Here is a 16,317-nt window from a genome sequence, read left to right on the forward strand (position 1 = left end):
TAAGTCTTTGCAGTGCATGGCGCTTTTTCTGCTTCATATACTAATAGTTAAAGGGGACAACAATCGCTAAGTGTTTTCCTGGTTTTCAAAGCCATAAAACATGTAGCGAGCGCTGTAAGAGAGGTATTGTAATATATGGTTACACTTACCTGCATACCTCTCAAATGTCTAGATTTTTACAGGACATCCAGATTATTGTTTCATATTTTTGGTCTGTTACTCATAAAATATGCAGTTTTCGGACAAACCACCAAGGCTTGACGTCAATAAATAATGACATGCATTTGACTTTCAGCATTCAGATTCTTCAGATTATGCAGCAAACACACATCCTGTTATTCTAGCAACTCTATTTTTTTTTTCTTTTTTTACAGAAAGTTAGGGACATGTTAAGGGTGCAGACAGCAGGCAAAAACAAATGTTTGTTCTACCACTGCCATTTGCTTGTCGGTACAAGTCACTAGTTCTGCATTCTCACATTATCTTTTTGACATTCTGTTGTGATTGGTTAATATCCTCTGGCACCTGGACTTGCCTTCTTGAGCAATGTTTTGGTCTAATGTACTCTGACAACATGGGGTCCCAATCTGCCCACACTTCATTTGTTGTCACTCTACTAACACTAGGTTCCCTGAAGCCGTGTAGCACCTTCCTCATGTACTGTGATGACTCGTTATTAACACACAGTGTAGAATCTACTTGTAAGAGATATAAATATCTATTCAAACTTGAGGCGGACGTTTCACTTACCACATTTCTTAGCATGCAGCATACTCCTGTCCACCACAATCATGCTCAAACATTATGCCCACATATGCTGAGATACTGAAAAAAATCCCTTCCTAATCTTGTAAGTAAAATACCAGTATGCCCAATCCTGAGTGACATATCAACATTTTACCAACCACATACACAACAGTATCCAGTATGTCCTTCTGTAACAAGAGTCACAGAGCTGCATGCCTAAGCCCCTAAGGTTGCCAGAACAAGCTAACACACATGCAACATTGTCCTAGTCATGGACGATACAGTCAGACAGATGGACATCCACTAAGCTGAACAAGGACAGAGTGATAGTTAACTGTCTCTTCCATGTTAAAATCTGTGATGTCACTATGGCCTTTACATCTCTTCATCCATAGTATGCATATGACCTGCTTGGTTGTTGCCAGATACGTAGGTGTGAATCACTCCAGCCAAAAGATGCATATGACCATACTATTAGGATTGTTGTAGTGCCATGAATAAGGGAGCTTTGCTTTCTCTTATACATGATCTGCAGTGTGTCAGTGCCAAAGGATTCACAAACAGAATATATTGTCGCCATGAAACATTTTTCCAGTACTGCTTCATTGTCAAATTCTCGCCAGGAATGCAAATAAAAGACCTTCTAAGCACGCAATATTCCCTCCACAGTCAAATGTCCTGTGTCCAAGTCATTAGTCCAAGGGGGCTGGTTTTACACTGCTTCTTATATTAATATAAATAAATCCTACATTAGCAAACAATTAGCTGAAGGTTTCTCTTTTGCTTTATTTAACTGTTTCTATTAATTCCAGAACTTAAGAAGAAAGTAAACCAATTTGTCTGTCATAGGCATAACTAAATGCAGATGGTACTGTGTCTCCGTATGCATTCTGTTTCCTTAAACTTGTAACTGCATTCACTTTGGAATGCATATTTTTTTCAAGAATACCACTTTAAGAGATGTTTTCTTTCTTTTTTATCTAAAATTAATATCAAATAAAAAAAAATCTTTGCGTACTGATTTTAGTTGGGACCCTCTCAGCTTTGCATTTTTATAGCAGATGATCTGCTTTAAATTATTTTCACTAGATGTAATTCATAAAAACAGTTTTAGTGTTGTTTTTTTTTTAATTTATCCAGTGAAAATGAAACAAAATGGCACTGCTGTTGCTTTATTAATGGATGTCAGCAAATATAAAATTGGATATGGAATCTATGGTCAGGAAGGCAATTTGTTTTTTAAAATTGTTCATTGTTTACGATCTAGAGCGAAGAACTTGGAAAGATGTGTTCCTAGGTGTATACTAGGCTAATAGCCACCAGGACCTTTATATGCCTAGAGAAGCATCCCAAATGTATTTCGCAAGTTTATGTGTCTTAGAGGTTATTTGATGGGGTATATATAAGCTAGAACATGATTTGCAGTCTGCCTCTGTCTATTAGAGACATAGGTACTTATCCCAGGGTATATTTCCAGTTTCGCATCCACTGGATCTGATTTCCCTTGAATAGGACTACAGAAGAGCTCTGACTATTCCAGATAAGAGGAATTCTCTGAGACACAAACCTGTCTCTTAATAAATATGTGCTATTTGTGTTGAAAGCAATGCTTAAATTCATTGACTGAGTTATTCTGATGCTATTTCTTTTACAAACATGCAAAGGGTTCATCAGAGTTAGATCCAAGGATGTATCCTTGTATGCCAGGCAAAGATCGCCTCTCAGCAGTCTGTAAGAAATGCAGTATAAAGTAGGGTTTTGAGGCAATCTGTGTAGGACATGCTGTTTATGCCCTGTATTATTTTTGTGAGGAACCTCTGAGGACATTCCAGTTGTTGCCTATGCCTGGTCAGGGGCATATACTGAAGGAGGGAGTGAGTGATGGACCTGATGAGAGCTGAATACAGTGGAATAATGACTTCCATGATGAACTGAGTTGTGAGTTTGTTTACAATGCCCAAGTGGGGTATTGTATCATATGCCTCACCTGCGTCAAGGTAGGTAGTATAACCCATGTTTCCATTGCCTTGGTGACCTTCTCAAAGACGTCCACCAGGTCAGGTAGGCATGATCTGTCCTTGAGAAAATCATACTGGGCTGAATACAGTGTTCGTATTAATCATTCCTGTGATGAATCTTTCCATGGATTTACATGCCAGACTAGTCAGACTTATGGGTCTTTAGTTCCTGGGGTCCACTGATGGCTCACCCTAGTGCAGAGGAATGACCTTTGCAGTTCTCCATTCATGTGGCACAAAGTATGTCTGGAGAATGTGGTTACACAGTGACTCCAGTGGTGTCAATAGGTCAAGTTTCAGGCTATTTAGGAGGCATCCTGAGATATTACCTGGGGCCATAGAATGCACATTTAGGACCTGCTCCTTAGTGATAGTGGGAGGGGAGAGTTGTTTGATTGTATTTTCCTGGGGGCAGCAGTGGGAGCGAGGGGGTAAAACTGGAGTTGAATTTGTTGGGCAGCAGATTTGCTCTATCTTCTGGCTCCATTTACAGTCACTGCGGTGCTCAGTCTTTGAGATTTCAGACATTGATAGAGAAAGCCTTGTGGCTGTCTAAGGCCTGGGAGGCTATCTTCACCTCAGATGTGTCTTTAGTACACTTAATTTGTCCTCTTAGTTTGTTTAGATTGATGGTAGTGCTTTTATCATGATGGGTTTAGCATTTGCTAATCTTGGCTTAGACTTGGTTCTTTCGCTGTACAAGCTGTGTATGTTTGGTTTCCACTGGGGTGGCATGAGTTTTGAACTGGTAGTGGGCTTATTCCTGGTAGGCACAGCTCTCTCCATCCATTTTTACATGATTGTACACGGATTCTGTCAACAATTTCCCATAGCCAGTCGTATTCTCAGGGTTTAGTGGACTTGAAATTTTGACAGAACATCAGTGAGTAGTAACTTGTTTGCCTTAGAATAATTCCTAAATATTACATGGTTAGCTGGAGTCACAGAATTGATTTTTATTATGAAGGAAACAGCTTTGGGGTCTGACATTATCAGAGAGAACTCTACACTTGGGTGGGGGTACACTATTCTTCCATGTTTGTGATTACTAGGTTCAGTATGTTTACACCCCTAGTGAGTGTATGATCTATCTGGTCGAAGGTGTTTGTGTTTACAAAGTCCAGGAATCTCTTGGCCTGTACATGTGGGGACAGGTAAGTATCCCATTTTATAGTTGGACGGCTTCTGACATAGCAAGGGATGGTGCAGTGGTGCAGCGGTAGCGTTGTTGCCTCACAGCAAGAGGTTCTCCGGTTTGATTCTCAGCTAGGGTGCCTTCTGTGTGGAGTCTGCATGTCCTCCCTGCATTCGTGTGGGTTTCCTCCGGGTGCTCCGGTTTCCTCCCACATTACAAAGACATGCATTTAGAGCCTTTCTCCCTAGGCCTCCGCTGAAAATTGGCTTCATTCCAAGTCAGACTTTCCTGGTTAACAAATGATACATAAAAATAAATAAAATAGTTGGGTAGTTAAATTCACCCATTAATATGATATTGGGTTGAATGGTAATTTGCCCGGTAAAAAGAGTCCTCAGCAACCCCAAAAGCAGTCCACCAAACTTTCACCCAACATGACACATACAGCTACACTCTTTGGAGCCTCAACTACAAACCCATAAGGCAAGACAACACATTACCCAATATTTTAGTCATAGGAGAATCCATTGTGAGACATAGAGATGTCCCACTCATCAGGCTGAATATGAAGAAAAGTCAGTTGTCTGTTGGGGATCAGGATCCGTCAAATCACCCACAAACTCAATCATTAGACCACTAATATCTGCCTGACTTGGTCATAGTCCATGTGGGTGTAAATGACCTGAGACATACCTTCTTGGACTATGTGATGAGAGATATTACAGATCTCTTGAACTATGAGTTCCAGGGAGGTATGTGCCTAGCATTCAACAGATTCTACCTTCACCTAGGATGATGCCACGATATGAACCAAAGATGACTGACTTCAGTAACTGGCGGAGTATCTGGTGTCTGGCCATGGTGGTACAATATTTGTCAGCATGGGAACATATGGTCAACAAACTACATTGCTTTGCCAAAGATGGTCTGCACCTGTCCCCTCTTAGCTTTCAAATATTGTCTGAAACATTGTCCACCTTTTTTAGGCAATGCCAAACAAACCTTCTGACATAGCAAAACCAACTATATGGAATCTAAAGGTGTTAGCGCTCAATGCCAGTAGCCTAAACAAGAAGCTCCACTCCCTCCAGGTCTCCTCATCCTGGAGAATGTGGACATCTGTGCAGTTATTGAGGCATGGTTTAAAGCAGCATAGGGCACCCCAGTGGTGAAGGGCTACAATACCTTCCACACATTCAGGCCAGCTACTGCTATCCTATTTTCAGAGATATATAATATAATTATTTCCTTCAGATACAGGGCTGGCACACTCTATTAATGGCAGCCAAAAGTTTTACCAGGCTGTTGACAAACTATCCATGATTAGACCTCTCAGGCAAATAGGCCCCTCTTTTGGGGAACTCCAGTTTAATAAGAGATGGCAGATAGATTTGTTGGTAAAAGTGATCCAAAAAGGGTTTGAAGAAATTAGGTAAGCCACTGGATGTAGTTGTTGAGAAGGTATGTTCTATATCCTTTGAATGCCTTTAAAGGACATATAATTTACCTGCTACAGAATTTTGGTGGTGTCTATAGATTCAACACTTGTTTTGCCATTCCATTTATAAGACATGTTTAGCATCACTAGGGATGGTCCCAGAAAGCATTATATAAAAGAATTTGGCCAGGTTGTCAGCCAGTCCTTAGTTAAGGCATTTTATAGGGTTACTATCAAAATTGCAAAAGGCAAAACAATTTCTGTACGCAATTTCGAAGTAAACCACCGAAAACAGAATACTGGCCACATTACAATGTCAACTCAGCTGATCGGTGCAGCAGAGTCGACATTGTCTTCGAAAACATCACATGATATCCATATAGGTGCTCATGTAAATAAAACTCCTATACAACATATCATGTTTTTTTCAGGGAGGCAAGCCCCCCTGCACCCCCCACACCCCCTGCTAACAATATATTCCAACTCCGAGATCGCACTACAGTGGGAATATGGATGAATTTCCAAACTTCACTGTACCATGATCTCTCTACAATTTGTCAAACATTTAAAGCCGAATGCACTACTGCATTCACGTAAGTGTGTTTGACTTTGCAATACATTCAACATTTTGTGAATGACAATCTGATGTTCAGAATACTAACTGCCTTCCAGCTGTCATTCGCAAAAATTATAGTAAACCCATTTTATATATATATATATATATATATATATATATATATATATATATATATATATATTTCGAAGCCCAACATCCAACTGCTACAAGCCCAAGAATCCTTCTCTGAAATTGAAAACTGGCTAAACAATTCTCAGATAATACTCAACCCCAAAAAAACACAGTTAATACTATTCAGCCCAACAAAGACTATAGACTCCACCTTCTCCATTCTCTCAGCCAACAACACACCCATAACTCCTGTCCTCGAAGCCAAATTACTTGGAATTACAATTGACTACCAACTTAAATACAGTAAACACATAAGCCTAACCATCTCCAAAGTCCATGAAAAGCTAGGCTGTCTCTATTGTAGCAACAAATTCCTAACCCCAGAATCCAGATCTACCATAGCTAGAACTCACCTCCTTTCACCGCCACTTTATGTATCCCCAGTATTAACGAATCATAGTAAGACTGACCTTAACAAACTATCGACATGTTACAACAAAATAGCTAGCTTCACAACCAATGCTAAATCACACTCACACCACTGTCAAGCCCTGCATAAGAGACAACAGAATTTCCAAACCTACTTCACTACCACCAGCTCAACCTAGCCCATCAGATACTATACCATCCAGACAAAACCCCTGCCCTAAGAGATCTACTGAACTTCCACAGTACAAATGGGGGGACTATGATCCAGTAATAAAGCCCTAGTAAAAGTCATTCCATGTAAAAACCGCTCAGGGGAATCTCTATTCTTTTATGAAGTTGCAGAATTATGGAACACACTACCCTCATAACTCAGGCTACAAAACCATACTACTACATTCAAAAAACTCTTTAAATCACACCTCCAAGAAAACCATCGATGTAATTGCAACGACCCTCCCTGAACCCACCTTCTCCAGCCTACTACTTCAGTCCCCCTTACCAAATACATTTCCACAGTCCTATACTACACTCCTAGGCAGATTGAATACAGTGCACATATCAAGTACAATCTCCTATGCTTTACTGCCATGTTTTTGAGAACAGTTTTCTGCTAAAAACTTGTCAAACTCTTTGACCATTGTTAATTCTTAATGCTACCGTTAACCAGTGTTAAACCTTGCTAACTATTTTTACTTTGAATTTTGAATGTTTAAATAACAACTGCTCAAACTCTCTGAACTATTGTTAATTCTATAACTGTTGTTAACATAGTGAAACTTTTTTTTAATTATTGCTATTAAAATACTCTGCAACATGTGGAGCTTTTCTCCCCAGGACTCTGCTGAAAAAGGACACCTAGTGTCCAGTCGGACAATCCTGGTAAACAAATGTCAAATAAATCAAATAAAATATTTACTGTTGTTCAGTGGCAGCAAGGATACCATGTTGAGCCAATATATATGTTTTCTTGAGAAGTTTGTGAGATAATTACTTCACAAACCATTCCTCTTATGGGCACTCTCACTTCCTCTGTTTATTGATGTATCAGTTAAGGTTAACTTAAGAGGCTATTGGACTCCCCAGCAGATGCAAAGGAAGGTTTCAGCAGTTCTGCAGCATGTTCAGAGTGTCATAGAATGATGGCTAATCAATAGTATACATTTTGGGAATACTGCTGAATTATCTCTATTGGGCAAACTGCCAGAAAGGTAGCCAGGGTAGTTTTATGCTCCTGGATACCTTGGCTACTTGGGGAGTATGAACCATTGGCCTTTCATGTGCTCAGAGACTGATTTCTAGACTATGTATAGCCCCAGAGTGAAGTTACCTAGACCTGATAGCAACATAGAAATGGAGGTCCTTTTTTGGGAAGATTTACTAGACTGTTGGATGCTGATATTAGAGAAGGTATCCCACCAGTACATGTTAGTTGCTGGTGTAGTTGTATTAGCTCTTTGGCTCCATACTGAGGTTGAGTGTATAAAGTGTTAACAGACCCTATTTGTGTTATTATGAGTTGGATATGTGGCCCAGGCAGAAGGGGGTCTCATTGGTTCAAAGCAAATAATATGTAAGAGCATGCTAGCATTCCATATATGTATGTATTTCTTTATATTTGCACATTTTCTGTCTTTTTTTTTTAATATAACTGTTTACACAATGTTTGGTTATAGAGATAGTTATTTACAAAAGACCTGTTTGCGCCTCAAGTTTATTAATTGGTTTAGCACCTATGATGTCATGTATTAAAGTGTGGTTGCTATGTGTTTTAAAGCTATTGGATTTCCTTGTTGATTTTTCATATTTCTTGTAATCCTGTTTTGTTGTAAAATCTAGTAATACTAGTAGCCTTTTTTTCAGAAAATGTTAATGTATATTCATTGCTCTTCTTGGCTTCTCCAAATCTCACTGCTTCAAAAGTGTTTCAGTCAAAATATTACACTCCCCAACTGCTTCTCATTTAAAATGTTCGTTTTGCCAATTAATTGTAAATTGTTTTGCCAGCGGTCTGACTTGCATTCTTGTCTCAGCCTCTGATGCAATTTCAAACTTCACTCTGTCAGCTTCTTTTCAATTTAATAGTTCTAACAAACAGCTTGTTTTTACATTTCTGTTCAGAAAAGAAGCAAATTCTTTTAAACACTTGTCTTTAATTATGCACAACTTAAAAATGTTTTCCCCGCATGTTCTCCAAAAGTAATTAAAAACAGAACAGTGTTTGGTGCTCTAGACATACAAACTGCATGAAGCTTGAGTCTCAGCTTCTCATCTTCCTTATTATGTGAGCAGATTTCCACAGGACTGTCTTCTTCATATCTATCACTGTTCTAACACTTTCTCACCATTTTTCTGATTTTTAATATTTTTATTTGTCTCACAAAGTCTGAAGGAGATTGTAGACTGTAAAGTGGTGACCGGAGAAAGTGTAGTTAGGCAGCATAGGATGGTGGTTTGTAGGATGACGTTGGTGATCAAGAAGAGGAGGAGGAGTGTGAGGGCAGCACCAAGGATCAAATGGAAATTGAAAAAGGGTAATTGTGAGGTGGAGTTCAGGGAATAGTTGAGACAGGCACTGGGTAGCAGTAAAGAGTTACCAAATACCTGGGTAACTAGAGCAGAGCTAGTAAGGAACATGGCTAAAAAGGTGCTTGGTGTGACATCTGGAAAGAGGAAGGAGGACAAGGAGACCTGGTAGTGGAATGAGGAAGTACAGGAGAGTATACAGAGGAAGAGGTTGGTGAAGAAGAAGAAGTGGGATTGTCAGAGAGATGAAGAAAGTAAACAGGAGTATAAAGAGATGAGGTGCATGGCAAACAGAGAGGTGGCAAAGGCTAAGGATAAGGCGTATGGAGAGTTGTATGAAAGGATGGACACTAAAGAGGGAGAAAGGGACCTGTACCGATAGGCTAGACAGAGGGACCAAGCTGGGAAAGAAGTGCAGCAGGTAGGGGTGATAAAGGATAATGAGGGAAACATACTTACAAGCGAGGAGAGTGTGTTGAGGAGATGGAAAGAGTACTTTGAGGGGCTGATGAATGAAGAGAATGAGAGAGAGAAGGTTGGATTATGTGGGAATAGTGAATCAGGAAGTGAAACAGATTAGCAAGGAGGAAGTAAGGACAGCTATGAAGAGTATGAAGAATGGAAAGGCTGTTGGTCCAGATGATATACCCAGGGGTGCTCATGCTATAGGACTGCAGGACTGCAGCCCCCCAGCTGTAGAAAAGGGAAAAAAATCGTCGAGTCTCAGAACATTTCTAAACTTCCACGCATGTGCACTCGGCAATCCCAGAACTCAGAGGTGATCCAGATTGCTGCAACAGCAGTCCAGAGTAGGAAGATGGCATATTGGTACTCCGATGCCCAGAATTCTATGCCGTTATGACCGCATAGAATGGAAGAGATCCAGACTGCAACATCCACAGGCTGGAGCCTGCTCTCTCATGGGGAAGGACCTGTTTACATGCTTATGTGGGACAGACATGGGATTGAAGCTGCTACAGATGGATGAACAGCATGGGAAACCAGGTGTGTGTGTGTGTGTGTGTGTGTGTGTGTGTGTGTGTGTGTGTGTGTGTGTGTGTGTGTGTGTGTGTGTGTGTGTGTGTGTGTGTGTGTGTGTGTGTGTGTGTGTGTGTGTGTGTGTGTGTGTGTGTGTGTGTGTGTGTGTGTGTGTGCTTGTGTGTGTGCATGTAAAATGCCCCAGTTGATATATACTGGTAGCTAGAGAGAACTCAGGATATCTGTTGGTGGGTAGGGAATACCTCAGGCTTGAGTCCTGTACCTTGGGTGCAGGTAGCAAGAGCCTGAATTCCCTACCCAACACCATCTGTGAAAACTTTGCAGATTTTTGCCTCATATTTTTGTTCTGTTCTGTTCCTCATAAAATCTGTGGATTTTTAATTCAGTACATAGTTGATTGTGCAGTGGTAGCACTGCTGTCTCACAACTGGAGGTTCTCTGCTTTGATTCTTGGCTGGGGTGCCTTCTGTGTGGAGTCTGCATGTCCTCCCTGTGTTTATGTGGGTTTCCTCTGGGTGCTCTGGTGTCCTCCCATGTTACAAAGGCATGTGTCTAGAGTGTTTCTCCCTGGGCCTCTGCTGAAAATTGGCTTTTGCTTCAGGTCAGACTTTCCTGGTTAACAATTGTTAAATAAAAAAAGACAGGCATTTGAATTTCAGACTTCGTATTCTTCAGAAAGTATGTGGTAACATAAAACCTTTTATTCTATCAAGTTTTTTAAGTTTATAAGATGAATATTTTAAATTTGTCTCTATTTTTGGGACAGTATTCCCCCATTATTGGCTTTGTCTAGGTTTTTTGTATTAGGGTTGAGAGCTATGGTGAGAACTGAATTCACTGAATATGTTTGGGGGCTATATTCCCCCATTACTGGCTTTGTCCAGGTGTTTTGTGCTAAGAGGGTGACAGCTATGGTGAGAACTGAATTCACTAAATGGTAGCCATTTAAGTTTCAGTCTTCCTCTCTTTCACAAAACAGTTGATTTGGCATAGTGGTATGTTTCTCTGACTGTTTTGAACAGGGTCCTGGGTTCAAGGCTTAGCAGCAAAATGCATGGTAGTAACACAGCATTCTATTCTGGCAACTTTCCAAGATTATACAAGCAATGTTTAAAATATGTCCCTGTTTTTTGGGCTTTGTCCCCCAATAAATGTTGGCTTTTTTACAGATTTCTTGTGCTGCAAAGTTGAGAGATACAGCTGAGTGTCTAGTAGATTATACCAGGAGCTGAGAGCTGCAGGGGAAGAGAAGTTAAGTGCTGCTTATGCTAAGCCTGCTTGCAATGTTAATAGCACAACAGATAGTGTACTTGCTTTTGATGCAGAAGGCTGTGAGTTCTACTCCCACAATATGTAGATGCATTGCTGATACTGTGTTGTAAAGGGGGTGGATGCTGCAGTCCTTTTTGGTGAAGATACCTAGCAACTATGAAGCTGTTATCAGTTTGCCATGTATTCCCTATTGCAATATTACTAGCTTATCATTTTATAATGTAACACAGGCAATTTATTCCTCAAGGGCAACAGGCACTTTATTCGTAGATGAAACAATGAAATATAAAGTTGTTTGCTAGCAGCAGCCTCTTCATTAGTTTCAGACCTCTTCAATGTGGAATTATTTAGATGACATTTACTTCTTCAGAGATTGTGCATATTTACTGAAACTGGTGGATTGTTGAAGTTTGAATAGACTTTTATGATGGAAATGTTCTAAATTGGACAGTTTTGTCATTATTAGTGCATGCATTTTGTTTCATTGTTTACTGGAAAAATGTTCAAATCAATACATTTAAAATGCCCTCTTACAACTGTACTGTATTATACAAGGAATATTATTTAATACAATCAGGAAAGTGTATCAAAGAACACATGTATGTTTCATGTGCAAAGGGCCTATGATTTGAAAACAGCCCAAAGTTAATCTTTATCTGCCACTGGAAAAATGTATTTTATTTGAATGTGGGTTTCAATGCTGTTTCAATGAATGTGAGTTCAAGGGCAGAGAAGTTTTAATGCTAAGTCTATTTTCATTGTGAAACTGCATTGCTTTGTTTAGCAGGTCTATTAGTGTTTGTGCTGTAAAATGCAAAATAAAACTTTCAAATTAAACCCAAATCATCACAGAGGTAAAGTAGTATGCACATTATAGTGTTTATGGTAAATGGGGTGAATTAACCAAGTAATAGGGCATTGGAATGGCTACAGGGGGAGGCTCCATTCGACCATGATTTTGTGATGGGGGAAGGGCGGCAAACTCAAAGACAGCCCTGGCTGAACTATACCTCTCAACTGTCCAGATATTTTGCAGAATTAATAGATTTTTGCTTTTTATTTTTGGTTTGTTCCTCATAAAATTTTTGGTTTTCTGGCAAATCATTTAGGAATGAAGTCACTAAATAATGACAGACATTGAGTTTCAGACTTCATAACCTTCAGAAAAATGCATACAAATTCAAGACCTGTTATTCTATCAACTAAGTTTATACAAGAGAAATTTTTAGTACTGTTTGTATGTTCCCCCAATATGTTTGGCCTTGTCCAGATTTCCTGCATTAAGAGGTTGAGAGGTACATGCAAATAAATCGCTTTATAGAATTAGGAATATCCAAACCTCTCAACTGTCCCTGATTTTGGCTCAAAATGTTGCTCTCCCCCTAATAATCCCTCTGCAAAATAGCAATTTTGGAAGAAAACGTGGAGGGTTTACTATTATAAATAACTGTAGTGATCAGTGTTATAGATTAACAAAAACTTAAAACTCGAAAATAGCAACTGCTATTGTAAAACAAAACAAACACAACTGCCCCATGTTGTAGACCCCAAAAAGCACAGACACAGAATCTAGCACTTTCATTCACTTTATTATATGTGAATGTCTTCAGAAACAATGATAGCACCCCTAAGGACAATTTATATACTTACAAAATCACATGATTGATGATGTCACTCATTCTTATCATTTCAACTATTTTTAAATACAAAATATAAAGTGTAAAAAATAAATGATTAAATAAAAAACTTGTTATTCATGGAACATAAAACTTTTTTTAAAAAATATCAAGTTTTATACTTGTAACTAATATAGTTACTTATATTGCAAGAAACATTTGATGTTGATGTAATCATTTAAACCTGGTGCTTGATCTGCACCCAAATGTATTTGCCACAAAGATTCCTTACACTCTAACAGTGTTTTGTAATCCCCTGTGTATAAACTCTGGCCAACACTATCTATAACAAAGAAAGTGAATTTTTCGAAATCACTACATGTGATAGAATGTCTTGCCAAAGCATTAGTTTGTTATTTTTTCTTTATGGCCAGCACATGTTCGAACAGAATTTGTACACAGGGGATTACAAAACACTGTTAAAGTGTAAGGAATCTTTGTGGCAAATACATTTGGGTGCAGATCAAGCACCAGGTTTAAATGATTACATCAACATCAAATGTTTCTTGCAATATAAGTAACTATATTAGTTACAAGTATAAAACTTGATATTTTTTAAAAAAAGTTTTATGTTCCATGAATAACAAGTTTTTATTTAATCATTTATTTTTTACACTTTATATTTTGTATTTAAAAATAGTTGAAATGATAAGAATGAGTGACATCATCAATCATGTAATTTTTTAAGTATATAAATTGTCCATAGGGGTGGTATCATTGTTTCTGAAGACGTTCGCATATAATAAAGTGAATGAAAGTGCTAGATTCTGTGTCTGTGCTTTTTGGATCTACAACTTGGAGCAGTTGTGTTTGTTTAGAGTTATAGATTACTTTTATTTCAGAAATGCATATAGATTCTCTTATTTTGTCAGCTGTTCAAGTTAACAGTACTAATATTAAAAAATTGCCCCTTTGACAGGCTCCCAGCTGTACTGTGTGGCAATTTTATATTATTGCATCACATTTTTGGTCCGTTTTTCATAAAATTGTGGTTTTCTGGCAAATTAGTGGCAAATCATTAAAGATTGATGTTAGAAAATAATGACAGACATTTGAGTTTCAGATTTCATACCCGTCAGAAAATTCATACTAATGCAAGACCTACTACTATTATATTATCTTTCTAAGTTTATAAGAGCAGTATTTAAAAATTGTCCTTATTTTTGGGCTTTTGTTCCACTTCTATGTATGGCTTTGTCTAGATTTCTTGCTTTGAGGTTGAGAGGTATGACAAATGTGTCAGAGCCATCACCATCAGCCAGAGGCATTTCAAATTGTGACATACTTGTTGCACCCCACTCCCCCATGTAGTGACTCTGGATGTGTCCAAGCAAGGCAAGGAGCAATTATGCAGTGTAAATGTGCAGACTATCCCCCCATCCAAGGTAGACACAAGTATGACAGTGGCTTTTCATCTGTCCTTGGTTTTGCAAAATGTTCTGGCTTTCTGTCATATTTTATACTGTTGATTTATGCTTCTTATTATTCAGAAAATGCATGCTGTCGCAGTGCCCTGTTGCTCTGTGTTTAAGCAGCAGTGCTTTAATGACCATCAGGTAAGCTTGTCTGAGTTTGTAAGATGCAAGTAAGATTTAATAAGCATACTGTTAAAGAATTACCAATATTGAAAAAGCCTTTTTGTTGTTGCCATGCAGAGAATATTTACATAACTAGATAACGTATAAGCCTTAGGTATTGAAATGCATATGACAGTATTTGTAATAAATGACATGATTACAGTATTTTCAGAAGTTCATTACATTTGTTGGAGACTTGCAGTCATCTTTGCGGGCTTTACCTGTAAACTAAACAGAATGCCAATCTATCACATGTGGTCCCTAACCTGTGCAGTAATCCTTTAAGCAATTTATCTTGATCTGATTGATTGTGTATACAGAGCAGAAAAATACGGGCACACTCTACAAACACACTCATTTGTTATTCTGGCACAAGCTTGATCAACTTCATCTTGGGTGTAACACCTGATGGCAAACTCTTTCTTCAAATCTGACAAGCTTCCTTCAAAGTTAAAAGTTGTACATGACAACCTTGAGACCCTGAAGGCTTGACCTCTCACAATGTTCCCAAATATATGTTGTGGATGCATACTCCACCTATGAAGATATGACGGTCTATAACAGTCCTTCCTATGCATCCTGGTCAGCAGTTTGCCATTCTCCAGCCAGATATTCACATCCAAGAAATCAACAGTGACTTGGGAACAAGTGAGGGTACATTTCAAAAAATTACTACTATTATTTAAAGGATGAAAAAATAAATCAAGCTCTTGCTTGTTGTCTTTCCAACCAATAAACATGTCATCAACAAAACGTCTATATATGGCAATATGACCTTTATGTTGTCCCAATACATGATGGAATTCCTATTCCGACATCACCAAATTGGCATAAGAATTAGTGCAGCTGGTCCCCATAGCCATGCCAGATTGTTGCCAGTAACATTTATTCTGAAGCATAAAGATATTATGTTCAATGACCAGCTCTAGAAGCATGCACAGGAAGTCAATATGCTTCATGTCAAATTTATTACTCTTAGCCAAAACTGCCCTGACCATACTAATGCCTTCCTGGTTGGGAATCCACATAAACAAGGATACAACATTTATCGTCACTAAAAATTTAATATCTGAAACATCTCCCTCACTAGTCACATTATATACAATACAACTTCACTCATGTCAAGAGCTATTCGAAGTTGTTTGTACAAATAAATGGACATAGCCTGAGTCAACCAACCACTCCCAGCTACAATCGGTCTAAACTGTGGGAGTGTAGGGTGTTTGTGGATCTTGGGTAAGCTATGAATCTGAGGAATAACAGGAAATTCAGCAATAAAATAATCAAATAGTTCTTTGGTAAGTAGACCTAGATTAAAGCATTCAAGTAAACAATTATCTATTCTGTTCTTCATCACACTCACAATATCAGCTTCCACACTAATATATGTATTAGTATCAGACAACATCTGATTCATTATATCATAATAATAGCCAAAATCTAAAATCACTACACAGCCACCTTTGTCTGCTGGGTGGATAGCTATATTTTCATTCTTAATCAAATCATTCAAGGCTTGTTGTTCAAATCTAGTCAGATTATTACAACTTGTCATGTGTATTCTAATAATGACTTGATATATTTCTTTCTCACAAACTGTGAGGAAGACATTAAGTGCTGGTGTAAAAGCTGGCGTAAAAACACTGGGTTTCCTAAAAACCTTAAATTCAGGATCCTGTCTCTCAGAAATATTAGGTCCATCATCAAAAAACATACGTAAAGACAAATTACGTGCAAACAACCGTAAATTAATCATACAGTCAACAAAATCCACTTTAGCTGCGGGTATAAATGATAACCTTTTTGACAATACTG

At 38.5% G+C, this 16,317-nt stretch overlaps 1 protein-coding gene across 3 annotated transcripts in view; it reads right to left on the reverse strand.

Moving 5' to 3' along the window:
• Positions 1–16,317, reverse strand: part of LOC122803597 (transforming growth factor beta activator LRRC32-like) — a 192,071-nt gene that overhangs the window by 38,918 nt on the left and 136,836 nt on the right. The window contains exon 1 of one of the 3 annotated variants that reach the window (XM_044073299.1): positions 15,278–15,391. The exons of the other annotated variants lie outside the window; for them this stretch is intronic. Coding sequence (XP_043929234.1) covers positions 15,278–15,298 — 21 coding nt within the window. The 5' untranslated portion in view covers positions 15,299–15,391. Of the gene's footprint in view, positions 1–15,277; positions 15,392–16,317 lie in introns of those variants that run through there. 3 annotated transcript variants of the gene reach the window in all.

Source organism: Protopterus annectens, chromosome 5.part1 (assembly GCF_019279795.1).
Source record: "Protopterus annectens isolate FY-2018-M chromosome 5.part1, PAN1.0, whole genome shotgun sequence".
In the NCBI taxonomy this organism is placed as follows: domain Eukaryota; kingdom Metazoa; phylum Chordata; order Ceratodontiformes; family Protopteridae; genus Protopterus; species Protopterus annectens.